This window comes from Pseudochaenichthys georgianus, chromosome 17 (assembly GCF_902827115.2).
Source record: "Pseudochaenichthys georgianus chromosome 17, fPseGeo1.2, whole genome shotgun sequence".
Taxonomy (NCBI): Eukaryota; Metazoa; Chordata; class Actinopteri; order Perciformes; family Channichthyidae; genus Pseudochaenichthys; species Pseudochaenichthys georgianus.
This window is the reverse complement of record NC_047519.1, coordinates 30,751,960-30,771,880: the sequence shown is the minus strand read 5'-3', so window position 1 is coordinate 30,771,880 and position 19,921 is coordinate 30,751,960. Positions and strand designations below refer to the sequence as shown.

General features: G+C 40.7%; 1 protein-coding gene across 1 annotated transcript in view; it reads right to left on the bottom strand.

Annotated features, from left to right (window-relative positions):
* Window positions 1–19,921, bottom strand: part of yes1 (YES proto-oncogene 1, Src family tyrosine kinase) — a 33,270-nt gene that overhangs the window by 11,394 nt on the left and 1,955 nt on the right. The window contains exons 2-6 of the mRNA XM_034104044.2: window positions 4,635–4,925; window positions 3,024–3,123; window positions 1,733–1,831; window positions 681–784; window positions 257–406 (exon numbers count right to left, since the gene is read on the bottom strand). Of these exons, the coding sequence (XP_033959935.1) occupies window positions 257–406; window positions 681–784; window positions 1,733–1,831; window positions 3,024–3,123; window positions 4,635–4,920 (739 nt within the window). The 5' untranslated portion in view covers window positions 4,921–4,925. The remainder of the gene's footprint in view (window positions 1–256; window positions 407–680; window positions 785–1,732; window positions 1,832–3,023; window positions 3,124–4,634; window positions 4,926–19,921) is intronic.

The following is a 19,921-nucleotide window of genomic DNA, read 5'->3' as shown; positions in this document are numbered from 1 at the left end:
ACAAAATGGGGGAAAAAGTCGCGGCTTATAGTCCGCAAAGTACGGTAATTAATTATATGCCGCATTGTTGGCTTGGCCCAGGACTTAAGATGTTCATCGCCAACAACTACACTACTGCTGCTGCTTTTGTGCATAGGACAACAAAACCTTTGAACATTGAAGGAAAAACTACTTTTAGTAAGAGCAGCTGTCCAGTTGTAAATAACTATTTGTCTAAGCGCTTCCCACATGAGAATAAGATGAATGTGCTGCATACCCGTGTAGTGTTTCACCAGCTTCTGCAGATTCTCAAACTGGGCCCGAGTGGTGATGTAATAACCTCCGTTGTCCAGCTTTCGGATCTTGTAGTGTTTGACGTTGTCGCCCTTCACCTCGTCCCAGTCCCGGAGAGACAGAGAGTAGGCACCTTTAGGATCCACAGGAAGTAAGTTAGATTGAGCAGCAGACACTCTTGAATCTGCATCACAGGCTTTCACCCCACAGAACATCTGATACACATAAAAACACATTTTAACTCCTAACCGACATTCAAATAAGAATAACTCCCATATAATGAACATATGGCCGCAATAAAACGGAGCCCACAAGCACAAATAAGGAAAGGCTTTCATCTTTGCCTTTAATATCAAAACTGCAGCATTTTCATTACAGTCTGGCTTTCATGAAATGAATCCTCTTACCTTTGGTCGTCTCACTCTCTCGTGCCAAGAAAGTTCCCCGCTGGTTCCCTGGATGCAATAAGAGGCGCTCGGCGTCTTTGCGGCCCATTTTACCAAAGTACCATCTGCAAAAAGAGAGTGAGAGTGAGACGGGAGGAGCTCCACATGTTATAAACTGCATAACAAGTAGCATTTTCTCTGTTCGGGTGATAAGAGCACTGCTGATGGACATTCTCTGGGTTTAGAAGAATCCTAAACACCCGGTCTATAAAGTCGAATATTAAAGCTGGACAGAACATAATATATTGTTAGTAAGTTTTACATAACATTCATTTACAATACCATCAGTTTTTAATGTGGTTCATATGTGGTAACCTTCAAATCAAAGGCAATAAAATAATAGGCAATAAAATACCTTAAAATCTAATTTAACACAACATAATGGATATCACATTACTATAATTACACCTTTTTAGCCTGATCCATTACATGTAAGGGGCTATTATAAATAAATAAAACATTAGATAATGTCTGTAAAGAATGTTAATAAGTAGCTTTTCTCATTTGTTTATGAGTAGTGCGAGTTTTTAAGAGATACAAGTACAGTCATGTTGAATTGAAAACATTTCACAACACTAAATGAAGAAGGAATTAAAACTCATAACCTCTGTTGATGACTTGCACTCAATCTTTAAGATTAAAGCCAACGTTTTGGGCTGGTTTCCACCAGGGTTTTATGAGAAGCTTAAACATCTTGTATTAGTCAAATGGCTGACAGCCAATGAGAAACCAGGGCAGAGCTGTCTGAAGCACTCGTTTCTGTCACACCGGATGAACAGCAATGGGAATGCCAGCGACTGTCAGCCACTACACAGGCCTCCATTGTTTACACTGTCAGTACATGACGGCTGAGTCACAATGTGTGAGCGCCCAGCCGTAATCATATCTTCTTAATCAGAGAAATAACCGAGCAGGGTGAGAAACAGTACAGGAATGTGAAGGAGAAGAGTGAAAGAAAAAGCTAAATTAAAATTGGAGGATGACGGAGATAGAGATGGATAACAAGCTCTCACTCTTCAGCCTGTATGGAGTCGGCTGGAGCCACGTAGTTACTCGGGATGTAACCTTTCTGCCCCGTGTTGATGGAGCGAGCCTCCCACCAGTCGCCTTCCCTGAGAGGAGAAGTTCATTAGAAATTAAAAAACACACAAAAGCATGACTGGAAAAAATACACCGACTGTAAACAGGTAGGTGGAACACAAGGTCTCATTCTGCGTCACTCAACACGTCAGGAATCACAGTTTCGTTATTAAGACGCGTCAAACAGAGGAGGAGGAAGTAAAAAGTATTATAATGAAAAACTTTTCTGTTTTGTTTTTAAAGGAAAAGTGATTTCAAAACCTACTTAAGTTTAAGTAATACTGAGTCATCTGTTACATTCTTAACATATACAAAGTATTTGTTCTGCAGTAAATGGCCCTGATTGACAGAACTAAATACAATTCAACAATATAATAATAATAATAATAATACAGTTGAATCAAAGCACATGTGCTCTTCTTTACATAAGTTGGCATTTTGAAAGGCTTTCATTTTGGTTTTAATGTAAGATGTGTCTAAACGTATCCTCCTCCGTTTCGAACAATCAGAAACGTTATGCCAATGGAAAATATTAAAGTTATATGACGAGAGAAGAAATAATAAATGAGAGGGGGAACTGAGGTGAAGGAAAAATCCGTTCTCTTGGTAAAACTGTTCCTATGTTTTCTCTGAAAGCAGATTTAATTACTGCTAAAGCCGAACGTCCACGGACAGCAGCTGGAGGACTGAGGGATGCAGTTGTGGAGAACTTGGAGCTGTGCCTACTTTCACACCTGTGCACACCTGGGAGGAAGGTGATGCTGATACAATAGGACAGAAGAAATTAGTAGAAAATTATTCATTTTTTCATCATTATTTGTTGTATATTCCTTTAGTTTTTAGTTATGTTTTACACTGTTTACACCTAAATGTAAAACCCTAAACTAAAGGAAGGATCTACAGCAGAGGGAACGCAATCTGGACGAAACAGATGGCCCATTAAAGGAAACCATTAACCCAGAATGCCTTAATAAAAGACCTTAATACAATAAGGGATCACACACACACACACACACACACACACACACACACACACACACACACACACACACACACACACACACACACACACACACACACACACACACACACACACACACACACACACACACACACACACACACACACACACACACACACACACACACACACACACACACACACACACACACACACACACACACACACACACACACACACACCCACCCCCCCCCCCGTACTCACGTGTTGTTGATAATCTGGAAGCGATCCCCTTTCTTAAACGACAGATCATCCGTCGTCCTCGCTTCGTAGTCGTACAGCGATACAAAAAATGTAACACCGCCTGAAAACAAGAGAAAGCGAGCATGAGAGGTGTGCATATTTAACATCTTATCCCACAGTAGTTTTAAAGAAGTCTTATTCCTTTAATATAAATCATTGACGCTTGAAATAAAAACAAAATATGCTCCTTTTCTCATTTTGTAATATTTCATACTTGAGTAAATGTCTCACTAAGGTGAGCAAACATATTACATTATGCTAATATTACCAATATTAATACTGTATTATGGTAATAATGTTCAAGACTGTATGAAAGAAACACCTTCCTGCAAATCAGGGCCTTGAGCAAAATACAACTAGCTCTATTACATTTGATTTATTTCAGGAACAACAGGACATTCCCTCCACATTTTTCTGCGGTGTCACGTGTAGTCAGTGAAACAAACGGATGTCACTTAATCTCCTCTGTGTAATCAAAACAGTTGGTCTGAGGTCTGCAGACACCGAGTGCACAGAGACGACAGGACCCTCATATTCTTCTGGAGGAGGAAATTGAACGGGCAGGATTAGATCACCAGAAAACCCTCAGGCTAGATTATCCTCCTTCAGAGTGTGTGTGTGTGTGTGTGTGTGTGTGTGTGTGTGTGTGTGTGTGTGTGTGTGTGTGTGTGTGTGTGTGTGTGTGTATGTATGCGTTATTTGTGCGAGTGTGTGCAGTTCCATCCAATCTATGATATAATTATGATTGAAACAAATTAATTATAATAAAATGATAAAACAATTTATTTACAATGAATAAATAAAATAAATATAAATATTTATTATTTTATTTATTATTAATATTTATTAAAAATTAATATTGAAATAAAGTTTTAAAACACAAATCAATGGCCCTGATAAAAACACATTAGATCAAATCCAGATCAAATCAGTCAACTGTTAAATAAAACCAGTGTGCGAAAAACAACAATAGGCTTTTTTGAAAGATTCGAGAAGGGATTTCAAAGAAGTCACATTATAAAAATGTAAAAACACCCTGAAAATGCACAAGATAAAATGTAATGTCACAGAGATTCATTTCAACTAAAGTTATTCCAAGCAAACTGTTTAATATAAAAACTTGAACATGACAAACGCCATTGTATTGGTTGGATGTAAATGTTTCCCCTGGCTCCGGGGGAAGCCACCCTGCTGTGATGCTTCTCATATTACCGACTTATTTTGGGTTTCTCTTTGGCCTTGGATGTTTGGGCTGACTCATTTCAAAGTTCCTATTTGCATAACATCTGCTGCTCATATGGTCCTGCGCATAATAAGCAGAGTTTATTCTTAATTTAGGAAATGGCCGAGGGAAATGATGGCAGAGGGAAATGTTGGCCAAGTATTAGGATTGCAAATGAGTTGAGTAAATATTTATACTTCATTTTGTATTTGAATAAAAACAGATAATACGTTTCCTTTTCTTACGGGGCAAAGGGACCCAACGTTTTGTGAATTGATTTGAATTGTTTTAGGGAAATTCCGAAGCTGAAATTGCCTGTGCGCTCTGAAACCTTAACTCCTCACACTGACCTGGGATGATTCCTGGGAAGGGGCTGCTCACGGCCACAGAGGTGAAGGAGGTGGACGCCCCCCCGAAGGGAGTCATGATAGACGACGCCCCCCCGAAGGGCGTGAGGGAGGCGGCGTGACTGTTGTAGCTGTTGTTGTGTGTCTTCATGGCGGGGGAGTGACCCATCAGGGTGGGGTCCGGCCCGTAGTGGCCCAGGTGGGCGTTGGTGGGCGTGTTGTTAGAGTTGTCGGTTCGGTACTTCAGCGCCGGGCCCTTGTCCTCTTTACTCCTGACGCAACCCATCATCAAGCCTGCAGAGAGGAGGGATTCAGAGTGTGCTTAACTGAGGCTTGGTCGTATTACAGTCCATTACTAGCCCTCTAGGTTGGTGTAGGTGTTTACCGTCACACCTCATATTCTCATTACCTCTGCTGTTAATGATATCCAAACGTTTTGGATGGATTGGTACAAAACTGTTCCAAACCCAACAGTGAAGGCTCCCTGAGATACAATCAACAAATACACTTGATAAGATATACATTTAGGACATTTAACCCCAAGCAAAGGCAGAACAACAGAAGTTATAAAACCAAAACTAGCTTTTTTAAATAAATTACCGCAATAACAAAATGGCAACAATTTAAAAAAAAAAAAAAAATCAGGAAAATCTGCCAGAAAGACACGTTCAATATGTGTGAATTTAGGTAAAATATTAATGTAAAATTGTTATAAAGAGTTGTAAAGCCTGTTGTAAAGGTGTCTAAAGCTCATTATTTAAATGCATGTCTTCAAAATACTACTTAAAACATAATGTATACTGCCAAGTGATGTTGACAGTACAGTGTTATCCATCTTGATAGTGTCTAATCATATTTACAAATCAGAATAATCCAACAATCAACACCACACACTTGTTGTTATCTCTATACTTTTGTCAACTACTGGCCCAGATTGGAACAGTTTCAAACATAATCAAGAGCATTTGAAAACAAACAGGTAGCCAAAGCTCAAGAGGGTTTCGGTGTTTGAAGTTCGAACTGGCAGCAGAACCTCAAAGTCATGAGCTCACTATTTTCAATGCAGACTAAGTTGTGTCACAAATAGAGATACATAATTATCATATTGAACATACTAGCCTGGAGCTTTTTTTTGGGGTGGTCTTGGCATAACTCTCCCATGCAGAAACCAAAGACTGCATGCCAGCGGATGACCTCACATGATTTCGCAAGTCCCAACAAAGGCCTGTCGAGCCAGACGAGCTGGAAACTAGATTATGTTACAGCCTGTGGCCATTTCTGCTCTCTGTGATCACACTCTCTCCGACACACAGGGATAAAGACTCTCGGTGTTAAGAGCCAGAGCTCTCTCCTCCTTAGCTTCCTGATATCTGAGACCCTGTGTGGGAGTATGGGAGGGAGTGTGTGTGCGTGTCAATGTAAATTCAGACATTTTGCTCAGTCAGTGTTTTGAAATAAACATTTTGATTATGTTTATGCAATGAAGTCCTCACAAGAATACTATCTGTTGTCAAATAAATAAATGTCATTGTATAAGTGTTTGAGTGTGTCCTTGTTGTCATGAGTAAACACACCATCATCTTTGGATCCGGCTCTGTCTATTTATTTTCCTGTCACCTTTGCCTCATGTCAAGTGGTCCTTTCATGTGTGTGTCTTTCTAACTGTTCTCATAAAACAAGCTGCCGCTGCCCACTCCAGTCCGAGACTAATCCGCTGTCCATGACTCGCATCCAGGCATTTGTGAAATGCTAGGACATCGGTTCAAATGTCCTTCAGTGACAGATTTGTAGCAGCGATGTCATTCATAGACAGACTGCAGTCCCATAAAAACCGAGACAGAAAAGAAAGAAAAGACGAGCAGAACACAGAGGGTAGCTTTTATTCTCAGTGGCCCAGAGCAGCTGACTTTGCTTCAAAAAGGCTTTAGGCCATCTACTGATGCAGGAAAATGTGTGTTACGTGTCCATATTTCTGTGGATGGCAACGTTTCAACACTGTTTTGTAGATTTATTTTACATCCATCATCCTGAGTTAGGCCTATAAGCAACATTCTGGCACAAATATTTGGTAGTGTTTGAGTGCATTTGGATACGTGTACCTTGTTCCTTGCTTGATTTTGTCATATGGGCAGTTTCATTAGTAAACAATTGTTAAGAAAGCTTTCTGATGTACTAGCCTAATGTCTGAGCTACTTTGTCATACCTCTAAAATGATTTGTGACATGAACTGTTTGTGCTAATAACTTCGTAGGCTGATAAGAAAAGTCACTTTACATCCCAAAGAAGTGACTAAAGCTTCCTCTTCCTTGATGCAAAGTTTGTATTGATTTTCTGATTCTCAGATTGGAGCTAAAACTAAATCGAATCCACTTTATTTATATAGCACATATTAAAAACAGAAGGTTTTACCGAAGTGCTTCACAGCAGACATAACATTATAATAAAATATAATATTACAATCATAGATAAAAGGCACACAATAATAGATAATAGGCAATCTCTTGGTAAAGAAAATTAAATCTTTCATTCTCTACTGAAAGAGGGGCTTAGGTCTGTAAAGGGCAGCACTACAGCTAAACCTATTGAGGGTCAACAATCAATGTATGGACTAGGGATGGGAACGATTAATCAAATATTCGAAATTATTCATGTATTCGAATACGAGTTATGAATATTTTTATACATTATAAGTTGATTATCAAATTGAATAATTCAATGTGTATATATATGACCGTGCCATAGCTAAATGTGTTAGTTGACGTCTAAAGGTGTGTTTTGCTCTGCTCACCGGTCCCTCACAGCGGGCAGAGCTGCAGATGCTGATCTCTCTCTCTCGCGTCCAGTTATACTTCACTCATGTTTATGTCCAAATCCATCAGATCTAGCTAGTTCTAGTCAATGACATGGCTGCTGCCCCTCCCTACAAGCAGATCACGCAGACTCAAACCTCATCTTAGGCCCAAATGTGGCACAAATGAGCTCCGCAGCCGTTGCGAGGTTCCGGCGCTAACAGTTCATGCGCGTGCTCCCCCGCCCCCTGTCAACACTCGCGACACATGGCCAGCCTAAACAACAATATGCGCTGCTTGGCAACCGTGTGTGGCGGCAAAGTACTAGACATTTTGACTGGAGAGATTTAGTTTTGCCGGTATTCAACATATTTTACCAGTCATAGTCCGGTAATTATAATTATTTACACTCTAAGAAGAGTTACATTTATATATACATGCTATACCCGCAACCTCCGTTCCAGCTGAGAGTGTCTTCTCTACAGCTGAGCTGATTGTGAATCACCTCCGCACATGAAAGCTGTTGGCCTATAGCTGTCAAACTGTGATCACCAGTTCAATACATTTGACAAATTCAACTTGGTTTCTACACTTATTTGAACATGTATGTATTTCCAAAAATGCTTGAAAAAAAATTGGGTAAAAAAAAAGAAATTCAGAATTTTTTTTTACATTTTTTTTTTGGGCCCACATTTTTTTTTATAGGATATGTACATTTCGGTTAACCGGTTAACCGTTTTTTGAAGGGTCGAATATTCGAATATACATTTGCTTTCAAATTCTCATCCCTTGTATGGACTACCTATTTTAGATGGAGGGTGTATTGACGTCCTCCCATTGACAAACGTCATTGACTGAAAGCCAATGCTGAGGCAGCGGAAATGAACAGATTGACAGGGTGAGAATAGTGGAAGGAGATTAATTGATATATGTAAACTTGCACATGTAGAGGTATACAGATTGATGCTGCACAGGAGAGGCATTGTTTTAAAATCAGAATAACAATTGTTTCTTCAAAATAGCCGGCATGTTTTTTTAATGTAGTTGTTCGCTAAGTTGATCACTATTTGTATTTTTGCATCTCACTCTACAAAGAGCAACCTATTGTTTGTTAACCTGCCTCTGTTACCTCATTCACACCAACGGTGTTTCGGGGCCGGTTTGGAGCTGGAGCTTGAAAAGCACCGGGTTTTCCTGTTCACACCGTAGCGGAGCAGCCTCTTCGCTCCGGAATCCGGTTCGTTTTAAGCCCCAAATAATTGTCCGGCTAGGGCAAAAGCACCGCATACGTCACGCTTACGTCGAGGCGGGGGCAGGGGCGGGATAAACTCCTGAACAACAACAAGAAGCCGGCGTTTTATCCAGTTTCTACACAACGATGGAGAAACTTAACAAGCAGCAGTGGTCCACTGAAGAGACCAGCTGGGAATCTGGTCTTCTGAAGAGGTACAGAGGAAGCTGGAGCACAATCGGCCATTGTTGTTGTTGTCGGTGTCAGCTGTGAGGGGTTTCCGCGCGCTTTGGCTTTATGAAGCAGGCACGCAAACGGTGACGTCATGACGCAAACGATGACGCAATGACGCAGCACCAGTCGGACTCTGGGCAGTGTGAAAAGAGCCGGAGTTAAACCGAAGAACCGGTTCTGAACCTGAAAAACTCTAGCACGGAGCTTGAACCGGAGTTGCGTTGGTGTGAATGAGATATGTGTCTACATGTCAGATACAACATGTGAAAAAAGAAGTGGAGGAAGATTACATTTGATTCATTTTCATAAATGCGTATCAGTCACTCCTACACATAAAGATTGGTGAGTTAATTAGTCCTATTAGACATGAATATGGCCTTTTCGGAAAGCATGCACTCTCCACAGGATTGTTAGCAGAGACAGAGTAACAGCTGGTGAGGACAGCGTGCGACAGTGTGAGCATGACAGCACTACTTGTCCTGGCACTTTGTTAATGTTGGATGATATGCAGAGCAACATGAAACATGTCTGCTCTTTTCAGCCGTGAGCGTTTCTTGATCTGACAACACAGCGATGGGGTTCGTGTAAAAATGTTTTTTCTCAGTTCTCTGGCATCTGCGAATCATATGCAGCACGATAGTGACTTTGTAATTTGTTATACTTGTGCTAGTGTAAGAAACATTTATAAAAAAAAGACAAAACACAAGCCAGAGAAAAGCCAGAATGAAAAGAAGACAACCATGACGTTTACCGACAAACAATTGAATTACTTATTTACAGGAAAAGTTTAGTATCAGATCTTCAGTTTTAGACATTTCACACCCTAGGATTAATTAAGAAAATAATTGTCTGATAAACCAATAATGAAATTACAGGCTCGGTCAAGTAGTGTTGCACGGTGTACCGATACTTGAAAGGTACCGCGATACCCTGCCGTTAAAAACGGTACGATTCCTCCGTTTCATTAGTATCGGTACTTTAAGAATGACGGGGAAAAGTACTCCGTGTGTGTGTGTTCAGCGCTCTGCTTCCACTCCCTGCACTGCAGCCGTGCCTGCAGTCCCGCTCCTCTCAAGCACGTTCTAAGTCCCTCCCCTCTCTCGTGCACGCGGCCACGCGCTAGCTGCCAGAGCATGTGAGAAAACGAGAAGCATGGCTGCAAGTGGGAGTGCAACTGCCGCTGCGCCTCGGCTTGTTGACAAAAAAGACGCCAGAAGTCTGTGAACGGGCCGTTCAGGTGTTCAGAGCAGAGCTCCCTGTCGGAGCAGCAGAGCGTGATGTGCACTAAAAAGTGTTTCTGTCGCAATATTATCGTTGAGCAAACTTAACTAGCAAACTAGCATCACTATCTGCTAACGTTAGCTTTAGCCTTCGTTTTCTATTAGTTTTTTTCATAGGCTATAAACGGAGGTGGTATAAGTATATATCTTGTACTTGAGTAAAAGTAGAAGTACCCAGGTCTTGTACTTGAGTTAAAGTAGAAGTACCAGAATGTAGGAACAATCCTGCAATCAAAATGTTCCTCAAATAAAAGTACAAAATTATTATCATCAACATATAGTTAAAGTAGCGACAGTAAAAGTAGAAGTGCTCAGGTCTTGTACTAGAAGCACCAGAGTGTAGGAATACTCTGTTACAGTAAAAGTACTGCATTCAAAATGTTCCTCAAGTAAAAGTATTAAAGTAGCGACAGTAAAGTAGTCATTGTGCAGATTGGTCCATTTCAGAATAATATATATGATGTGTTTTATAATGATTGATCATGAAAGTGTTCTCAAAGCTGGTGAAGGTGCAGCTAGTCTGAAGTACTTTGTAGACTGCAGGGCAGCTGGTGGATTTACTCCAGGTGGAACTAAAGTCTGATTTAACACTTGGTTATATTTCACATCATTCCTCCACATCTGTGAAGTAACTAAAGGTATTAAATATATGTAGTGGAGGAAAAGTACACCATGTACCTCTGAACCGTAGTGGACTAGAAGTACAAAGTAGCAAAAGAAACATTGAAATACTTAAATAAAAGTACAAGTATCTCAAAATTGTACCCAAGTAGTACTTGAGTTTATGAACTTAGTTACTTTACACCACGGGCTATACAGATAGAAAGACTAAGCCTTGCACAGAGGCATGAAAATACATTTTCAAAATGCTCAACAGTGCTGCCAAAATTATAAACTCACTGCTACACAATTAAAATAAATGCTTTTATATATATTTATATTAGATGTGACTCTTTGGCGTTTCTGTTCTTAGTAACACTGCTGCTTTAGTTGTTCTGACTGCTAAAATCATCTGTTATTCCTAACTTTAAAGCCGATATTCCGTGTTTCCCTTTTTTTAAGAAAAGTATCGAAAAAGAATCGGAATCGCAATTCTTGACTTGGTATCGGTATCGAAACCAAAATGTTGGTATCGTGACAACACTACGGTCAAGTGCCTTGACCAACCTGGAGCTAATTGTATTGCATAATCAAAGAGGGCTAACCTAAACCCATGTCAAAGTAAAAGCCACAGACATCAGAGCAGAAGGCAAAGTAAACATGGCCCCCACCTTTGACCTCATCCTGTCACACATGTCAACCACCAAATGTCCAAAACCCTTGGTGCTGCTGACACTAAAGTTAATGCTACAACAAACACATGTCTGACCTGGATGAATACAAGGTGGGAGAGTGTCGTTGTAGTTTAAAGAGGTTATCATTGATTCAAATCCTCTGGAAGCACATACTCCAGACTGAAGCTAATCCTAATGAAACCCGACTCCTGGTGATCGTCATGAGAGCAAGAACACAGGTTCGCTGTCAACTAGCAGGTAAGTGAGCGTCATGTTCTACTATGCGACACATTCACTTTCAAACAGTAGGCTAACCATCTGGATCAACAGCTAGAATAATGACGATTAAAGGACTTTGCCTCAATTTGGATCAGTGTTTGGACAATTTAAAACCCGTTTGGTGTGAGCAGAACCTTTCCAAACCATCAGTTATCAGCAGTTTCACTTTCTGTTAGGAATACTTTTGACTGACGTCCCCAAATGCTGTTATTAATTATAGGTTGAATGACATATTAAAAAGTCCCCTCCCTAAATGATTGGCAACCTTTCCTATTTCCACTAACATGCACCCAGGGGATTCACTCCTAAAATGGCTATGAATAGATGGCAAGTCTGAGCGAGTCCACAGGCATGATCTGGCGTGTCAAACTGCTTCAGCGCCAACAAGTTTAACTTCCGATAACTTCTTCTTTGGTTCAACACATACCACACATCGCCGGCAGCAAAAGCCAGAATGGATTTAGGGGTATCATTTGAAAAGAGTGATTTATTACAAGAAGGACACCATTGATAGAAAGCAATGAGGGGTGTCCTTTTTAATGATATAACTAAGTGTTCTTGCTCTACAGGGATCAAACAGCTATTTATTCGGGCAAAGATGAAGAATAAATAAGGATTAATAATATTTTTTGAGGCAGTCCAGATAAAAAAAAAAAAAAATCAGGTTCATACCCGATTCCAAAAAACACTTCAATAAGCCAAGTTTTCTTTTTAAACAATCTCAATCCTCTGAGTTTAACTTTATTTCTTTCTACAGTCGTTTTTGAAACTTCTTAGTGAACCACCCGTGGAGAACGGTGCCCTGAGAATAACAGAAAAGGCCACCTCCGCGGAGAAAAAGGCTTTCGATTCATTCTTTTGTCAGCCTCCTCTACCTTTTGTTATGCTCAAAGAGAAAGTACCTTGAGGTGCTTCCCAGAGAGCACAGCACACTCACAGTCACAACCGCCTGAACTATGCAACCCCATACACATGCTAACACCGAGCAGCACAAATGCTAATCAGGGCTAAGACACACGGTCCTTCTAGTGGTGGAACCAAGAAGACCAACAATCGATCAAACCAAGAAGTGCTACGATTAAATAATCCAAACAAATTAGATCCATCGATATCCACCATATATTTGCACCTACATCTCTTATGAATGGACAAGTTGTATTACTGCCGCAAACGTATTATAATCATTGTAGTAATTAGAGATGTCCCGATCCGATCACGTGATTTTCAAAAGATCGGAAGGAAAAAAAAATCGGGGATCGGGATTTTTTTTATAAAATATATATATTTTTAATTTAATGTTACTAAACAAAAATTACCATGTTCACGTCTTAAAGTCATCCTGAGGCCTTATTTTTGGTTTAAAATGATACAACATCATGTATGTGTTGCTTTCTTTGGGCTTGTTTTCATAGACCTGGGGGGTATACTGCGAAGCAGCATTTTCGCTTAGCCGGCTAAATTCAGGGAAAACTCCGGCTTTCCGGTCATCCGAAGCTGGTTCTCTTTTTAGCAGGCTAGATCTCCATGGTAACTTATGCTAAGCAGCTAACCTGGTCGGGACCAGGTTAGGTTGCAGGCTAAGAGCTCAACTCAGTGAAAGCACCGCCTGCTGACCAATCAGAGCTCAGTGTGCGGAGTTTAAAGCGATCAAGTCATATTACAGGAGAAAGGAAATACAGAAAAACTGCCGTCGCAGGAAAGACGGCCGGCAAAAATCACCGACTGTGTGAACGTGAACATGAATAGAATATCACCTCCATCTTCAGAGCAATCTGACTATTATAACATTAGCGTTAAGAAAGCTTACTTAAATATCGGCCACAACATAAGTAACCAGATCAGAGTAACATTAATTACAGTCCGCGGCATATCACTTCATAATGTATCATATATCTCCTTATCTGAGTCAGCTGAGCCGTATCTGGCCGTGCAACACTCACAGTGTCACATACTGTATGCAGAAGTATTATTTTAAGCAACACGTTAAGTTGACGAAACACTCGAGACAAATGTAATTGAAGTCAGATCGTGTTTTAGACGGGGCAGTGATATCATAAACCTGTTAATGTACGCATTCAAACACTTTTTCCAGCTGTATTCACCTTGCAGGTGCAGCTATGTGGCTTTTATCCTGGATAAAGTGTTTAAGTAATGGATGTTTAAAGTTGAACTTCTTCATTTTTGACTAGTATTAAAGTTCACTTTTCATTCAGGAAGTATGACGCTGCGCTGTCAGTACGCTTCTCCATGTTTGTGATTGGTCAAATGCTCCAGATACCACCCCTTTCATGTGAACGCGCACCTAACTAGATAGGACACGGCTGGCTTGAGCGATCCACTTGATAACCAGCGTCGTAGTACAGTTTAGCGAGAGCGCGTATGTTTTGGATTAGGCCAACCTGCTAACTCAAACATATCCAGGTTAGGTTGAACCAGCTTCATAGTATAGGCCCCTGGTTGCTTATTTCTCTCAAATCTGGCAACAGAGTGGGAGCAGTGTCTACTAGTAGCAGCAAGCTAACGAGAGGCTACGTTCAGCTGGTGACTCGGGAGTCGGGACAGAGAAAATGTCAGGAGTTTGGAAGTATTATAAAATTGAAAGCGAAGGCAGTGTAACAGCCAGATGCAATGTTTGCAAGGCGGAGGTTTCGCGTGGTGGAAAGAACAGAGCTACGTTCAACACGACCAATCTAATACGCCACCTGAGAAACAAACACCAACAACAACACGACGAGTACACAGCGGCCACTCAGCTAACGGCACTGAAACAACCGACACTTTTAAAAGGAAAGAGAAACTGCCCCAGAAAAGGCCAAAAAAATAATAGCCAAGGTAGCTGAATTCATCGCGTTGGATGACCAGCCGTTATCTGTTACCTTTTTTTTCTCTTAATGCATTGCATAAAGATCGTATCCGGAAAAATCGGTATCGGCAGATTGTCAAAATCAAATGATCGGAATCGGATCGAGAGCAAAAAAAGGTGATCGGGACATCCCTACGTAGTAATTGTTGATAGCTTTATGCAAACCACCTTGCAGAATGTCAAGGACGCATAGTGCATGGGATTCCTCAGTTGGCATCCCCCTCTACTCCTGGACTATCCTACAAGCTTAGAGTATTTCAGATTTTACTGTCCTCAAATAACATGTTTGAGTCATGGGAGTAAAAGAAACCCATCCCTGTTAAACTGAGTGGGAATATTTGTGGTGAAGAGAATGATCACCCTTGTGACACAAATCTACCAAAACTAATGAAGGCTCAAATTGACCTCACAGCGAATACAATTACAGGCAGATTATTGTATCCTCTCTCAGATGGTTTCCTGAATGAGGCTGTTATACACACAATGAGATTCGCTGGAAGAAATGTGTCATTCTTCTTGGTGGCTCTGAGGGAACGCAGTAAATACCGCCTCAAGCTCAAACAGAGATGTGGGTCATGGATTTAATGGAAAAATGTAAATTGCTTTTTAAAAACATTCGTAAAACTTGGTCCTTAAAGATATACAATTCAAATCACTTTGCATATTTACAAAAAACATAATTGTATGAGTTCAAGGGCTCATGTTTACTTTTACCACACAAGAGACACACAATATTCAGACATTTTAAACGAGCCACATTGAATATGACGTGGCAGGGAAGAGAATTCATGCACATATTTGTGAATAACTTTTCTTCCAGGCATACTGTACCCGAGCACACAAAAGGCAGTGGTATGTGATGAAACAAATGCTGGAGCCTGATCGTATCCAAGGACACGAGACATGTGAGGCCGTGTGCCAGACTGCCAGTGATGCCGTGTCAGATTAAGGAGACACAGGCTGCCGCTTCCCACAGGGCCGAAAACAACAATGCTGGAGAGCTGCAGGGGGGGAAGCTTTGGATGGAGCCGGCATTCAGGAGAAAAATCACAGCCCTACACGTAACCAGGACAAACTGTTAACCTTAAGGGGCCAGTGAGGTTTGTAATCGCTGATGGTTCAATATCTTTGGAAACCCCTTCCTCCAATAACTTAACGACAATTGTTTTGGGGGTACATCCATTTCCTTAACTTTCCAAAACCAGCAACGTGACATTCAACTCTACACTACAGTGGATTGGCCAGCTGCACAATAACAGCCTCTTTAATGTGAACAACCAATTGCGACAGAAAATATATACAATTTGAGGAGAGAGAGACTATCTGAAAATAGGGCTACTCAATTAATCATATTTTAATCGCAATTACGATTTTGGCTTGCAACGATTATTATTATTTTTTTCAGTTGAATTATACTCATTATAGTTCAGGATAATCAACTGTTAAAGACATACTGTTCAGATTTTTTTTTTTAATAAATGGATGTTTTCAAAGTAAATGAATAATCGTGATGTAAATTATTGACCCAAATAATCGAGATTCTGATTTTTGCCATAATCGAGCAGCCCTATCTGAAAATGAGCCTTCTTCGCTCCAAAAAAACAACACAAATGAACTGTCACTGCTGGTGAGGTCGGGCAACACATCCCACAAACCAATTTCATTCGAGTACAACATGGCCCTTACTAGGAATGCTCCGATCGCCAATTTTGGGGCCGATCACCGGAATCAGTATCGGTGCTAGGATAATCCAAAAATCAGCTCCTAACGTCTATTCCTTGACCTCTGAGTGAAACGTCACAGGGTTAAGGGATAGTGGATAGGAGAATTCAAAAGGACTTAGGAGAAGAGACTGCGGTACTTTAGAGAATCCGAATGCACTATCCGACGTGTTTATGATGCGCCAGCGGACATCATGAATGTGCGTCTGCTGCTGTGGGGAAACTATGGAAACCACAGTTTTCTATACAGCGGACTACAACATGGATGTTCAATAAGAACGAGGGACTACTATAAACTCATCTAGAGACTCTGCACCGTGCTCTGATGCTGCTGCTTTGCTTTATGAACGTGGACAACAGAGAAACATATTCTTCATGACCAAAGTTGGAATTGAAATAAAAAAGGAAAATGAAACTTATGCTCGTCACCCTCTCCCTCCGGTCCACATTAATACAAATGATCCCAATACGTATGATTGTATGAACTATGAAAAGATCTTAAAATCAATACAGATGTATTTATTATAAACGTTAGTCCTTAACACCTATCACTGTGTATATCACCATTCAAACATCTTTTAAAAGTTGAACAAACCCCACACAGCTCAGTAAAATGTTGACTTTATTTGATCATTTCAGTAAAAACTAATGTTCATATTTCTCTTTTTGATTATAATACTGATGAACGTTCAAAACAAAGCACTTTGGCAACTTACCACCTACGTTTTAAAATGCTTAATAAGCACCGTAACTTTCATGATATAATTTCTCCATCATAATCGGTTGTTTCCGTGAACGGCCGACTGTTGTGTGACGGCAAATGCTGCGGCAGCAAGGCATTGTGGGGCAGCATGTTCTCCTCTCCTTTCGGTAAGGGAGGCACTTATCATGGCTGCCACTGAGGGACTTCCGGGTCATTTCACTCGGTTAGGAAGGTTCCTAAGCTAAATGGACTATTCGACTGCAGCCTAACTCTCAGTGTGTGTTTTGCTCCGCTCACCGGTCCGTCACAGCGGGTGGAGCTGCAAGATTTCTGCTTCACACACGTTGCATACCGCTATTTCATTGTCATTTTTGGACACCTTCAAATACTGCCAGACTGGTGAAACCATTTTGGCGAGCTTGTTTTGCCGCGCACTGAGAAAAGTGTCATGTATTTTCCGTCATCATTTTACAGTCATGCGATCGGCTCTCGCGATCGGTTATGGCTAGAAAGGATCCGTCTTGTGTAAATATGACGTCACGTTCTCGTTGTAACTCTCGTTGTAATCGGAGCGACTCGGAAACACATCTACAGCAGTAACATGCAACACATTAATGCAGCAGCAATATTCATAGAGAAACATCAGACATAATAGTAAAACACTGAAAGGGAACATTTTATTGCACCAGGAGCTATCTTGGGACTTTTACTGCGACAACGTTGACTTGCCTGTGAATAAAAAATAAACCATAGTGTTGCTGATCTGCAGTGTTGCCATTCTTCTTTGAACAGCAAGACCGCCAACACGCTATTTCAACAATCACACTCCCTGTCATTGACATAATTAATAGATAGTTTAGCTTCTCACCATCATTTGCTGGGGCCCACTGATGTTAACGACCGTAACTGAAAGGCTGCCTGCCAAACGTAAACATTCAGCCACGTGACTTGCAAACTCTCGCGAGAGTTTTACACAAGACAGATCCTTTCTAGCCGTAACCCTCGCGATCAGCATTTTTAGAGAGCACCGATCGATCGGCAGAGAGTGAGTATCGGCCGATATCGATCGGAGCATCCCTAGCCCTTACACTGAGGTGAACTAATACCAACATGTCTAATGGCAAACTCACATGTGTACTCGAGAGAGGTTTTTTTACATTACATTGCATTTAGCTGACGCTTTTATCCAAAGCGACTTACAATAAGTGCATTCGACCAGGAAGATACAACCTTGAAGAAAACAGAATCATATAAGTACATCAGGTTTCATAGAGCCAAACATTTCAAGTGCTACTCAACTGGCTTTAGGTAAGCCAGTCCTTTATTAGTATATAAGTGCTCTGTTAGCAGTTCTTTGTTAGTAATCTATCGCTCGAAGTTTTCAATAAATCAGTTACCAAGTTAACACTAACAGTTTTGCAGGCATGCATAGCAGGAGGAATTGACCACCCTCTTTGGTGAAAAATGCAGAAAACATGTATTTAACCCTGGCATTCCAAGAGGAAAAATGGTTGCAAAACAGAAGAAATGTGGCAGTCATGAAAAGTTATGAAAATGTTCTAGACAAGCAGAAAGCTCAACAGTAGCTTAAAATATGTGCAACAAAATACACCATCTGATAAACCACTGTTCATGCCCTCATAGTCCCTCCTTTATCTTTATCGCACACATTACCGAGGATCTGCTGTGATATTTCCGTGAGTTTTGATAACGAAGGTGTGTCTAAATGGGATCTCTTTGGCTACCATGTTGTAATGCGTTAATCCATCATGACTCAGCTCTGAACTGTCGTAAACCTGACTCATAAGATAACATGAAACTCTGGAGTGTTCTGGGAGAGGCCCGTCAACCTTTGAGCCGACGACTTTGCTGTCACTGGGGACAAAACTAACGCACTTGTAAAGGTTGTAAATTCAGTAACTTTAGAATATGATTAGAGTTTTTGCAAAGTTAGGGTAGGCCAGAAATGTATGCTTTTGCACTAAACCTGTCTTGATCTGATCATATTAGTTATTATCTATGTATGCAACATTAGTGTATAGCTGCCTTTCTTAGTTGAAAGGTAGAAGCGGACTTTGAAACCAAAGGTGTTTTTGGAGAAATGAGGGTACTACCAATGAGGCATGAAATACATTCCAGAAAGTCCAGGGGGAGTTTATGATTAATGAGTTTCGAGGCTTCACTACAAAGACTCCGAAAACAGGGTTGCAAAAAACCTGAAAAACCGTTTTGTAAATAAACAATAGTTTCATCTTTTTCAGGAGGACAATGCATTGCAGTGTCAATGCAAGGGTTTTTCAGCAATACAACACAGGAATGGGCAGAAGGTTAACTTGACACAACTTTTACAAAAGCACAATTAGACGCCCAACCAATCAGACACTATCTGTTTACCTCGTAATCTTTCTGAAATAAGATAAAATAAGGAATTGCGTAGGAAAGAAAGATTATGAAATGGTAAAATTGCATTTCTCCAACTGGACTAGTTGCGTCGTATCAAATCTTTGTAACCTGAAGCAACACGCCTCACACGTTGTGTATTTTTCTAATTGGGAGCTATTTTCAGTCTCAATGACCGCCAAGTCTCTTGAACATCTGACCACACCCAGCTGAGATGCTGCTGCTGCTACTTTAGCACCAAGCTACGTCACTGGTGCACAGGGTGAAGAAAAAGGCATGTCGTCACTAGATGGCAAGTAAGGTCAGACTTAGATGTAAGTCTTTGAAAGCAGGTATTGTATCAGCAGTAGGATAAAAGCTTTTCAATCCCTGTCAGAGAAATTAGTGCAATAATGAAAAGCTGGATAACAAAAGGCAACATGTTGAATTGTTATTGTTTTGTCTGAAAAGTATTCAAATGATAACAATATAAACCCCAAAGAAGCAGCAAATCCTCACATTTAGGAAGGTGAAACC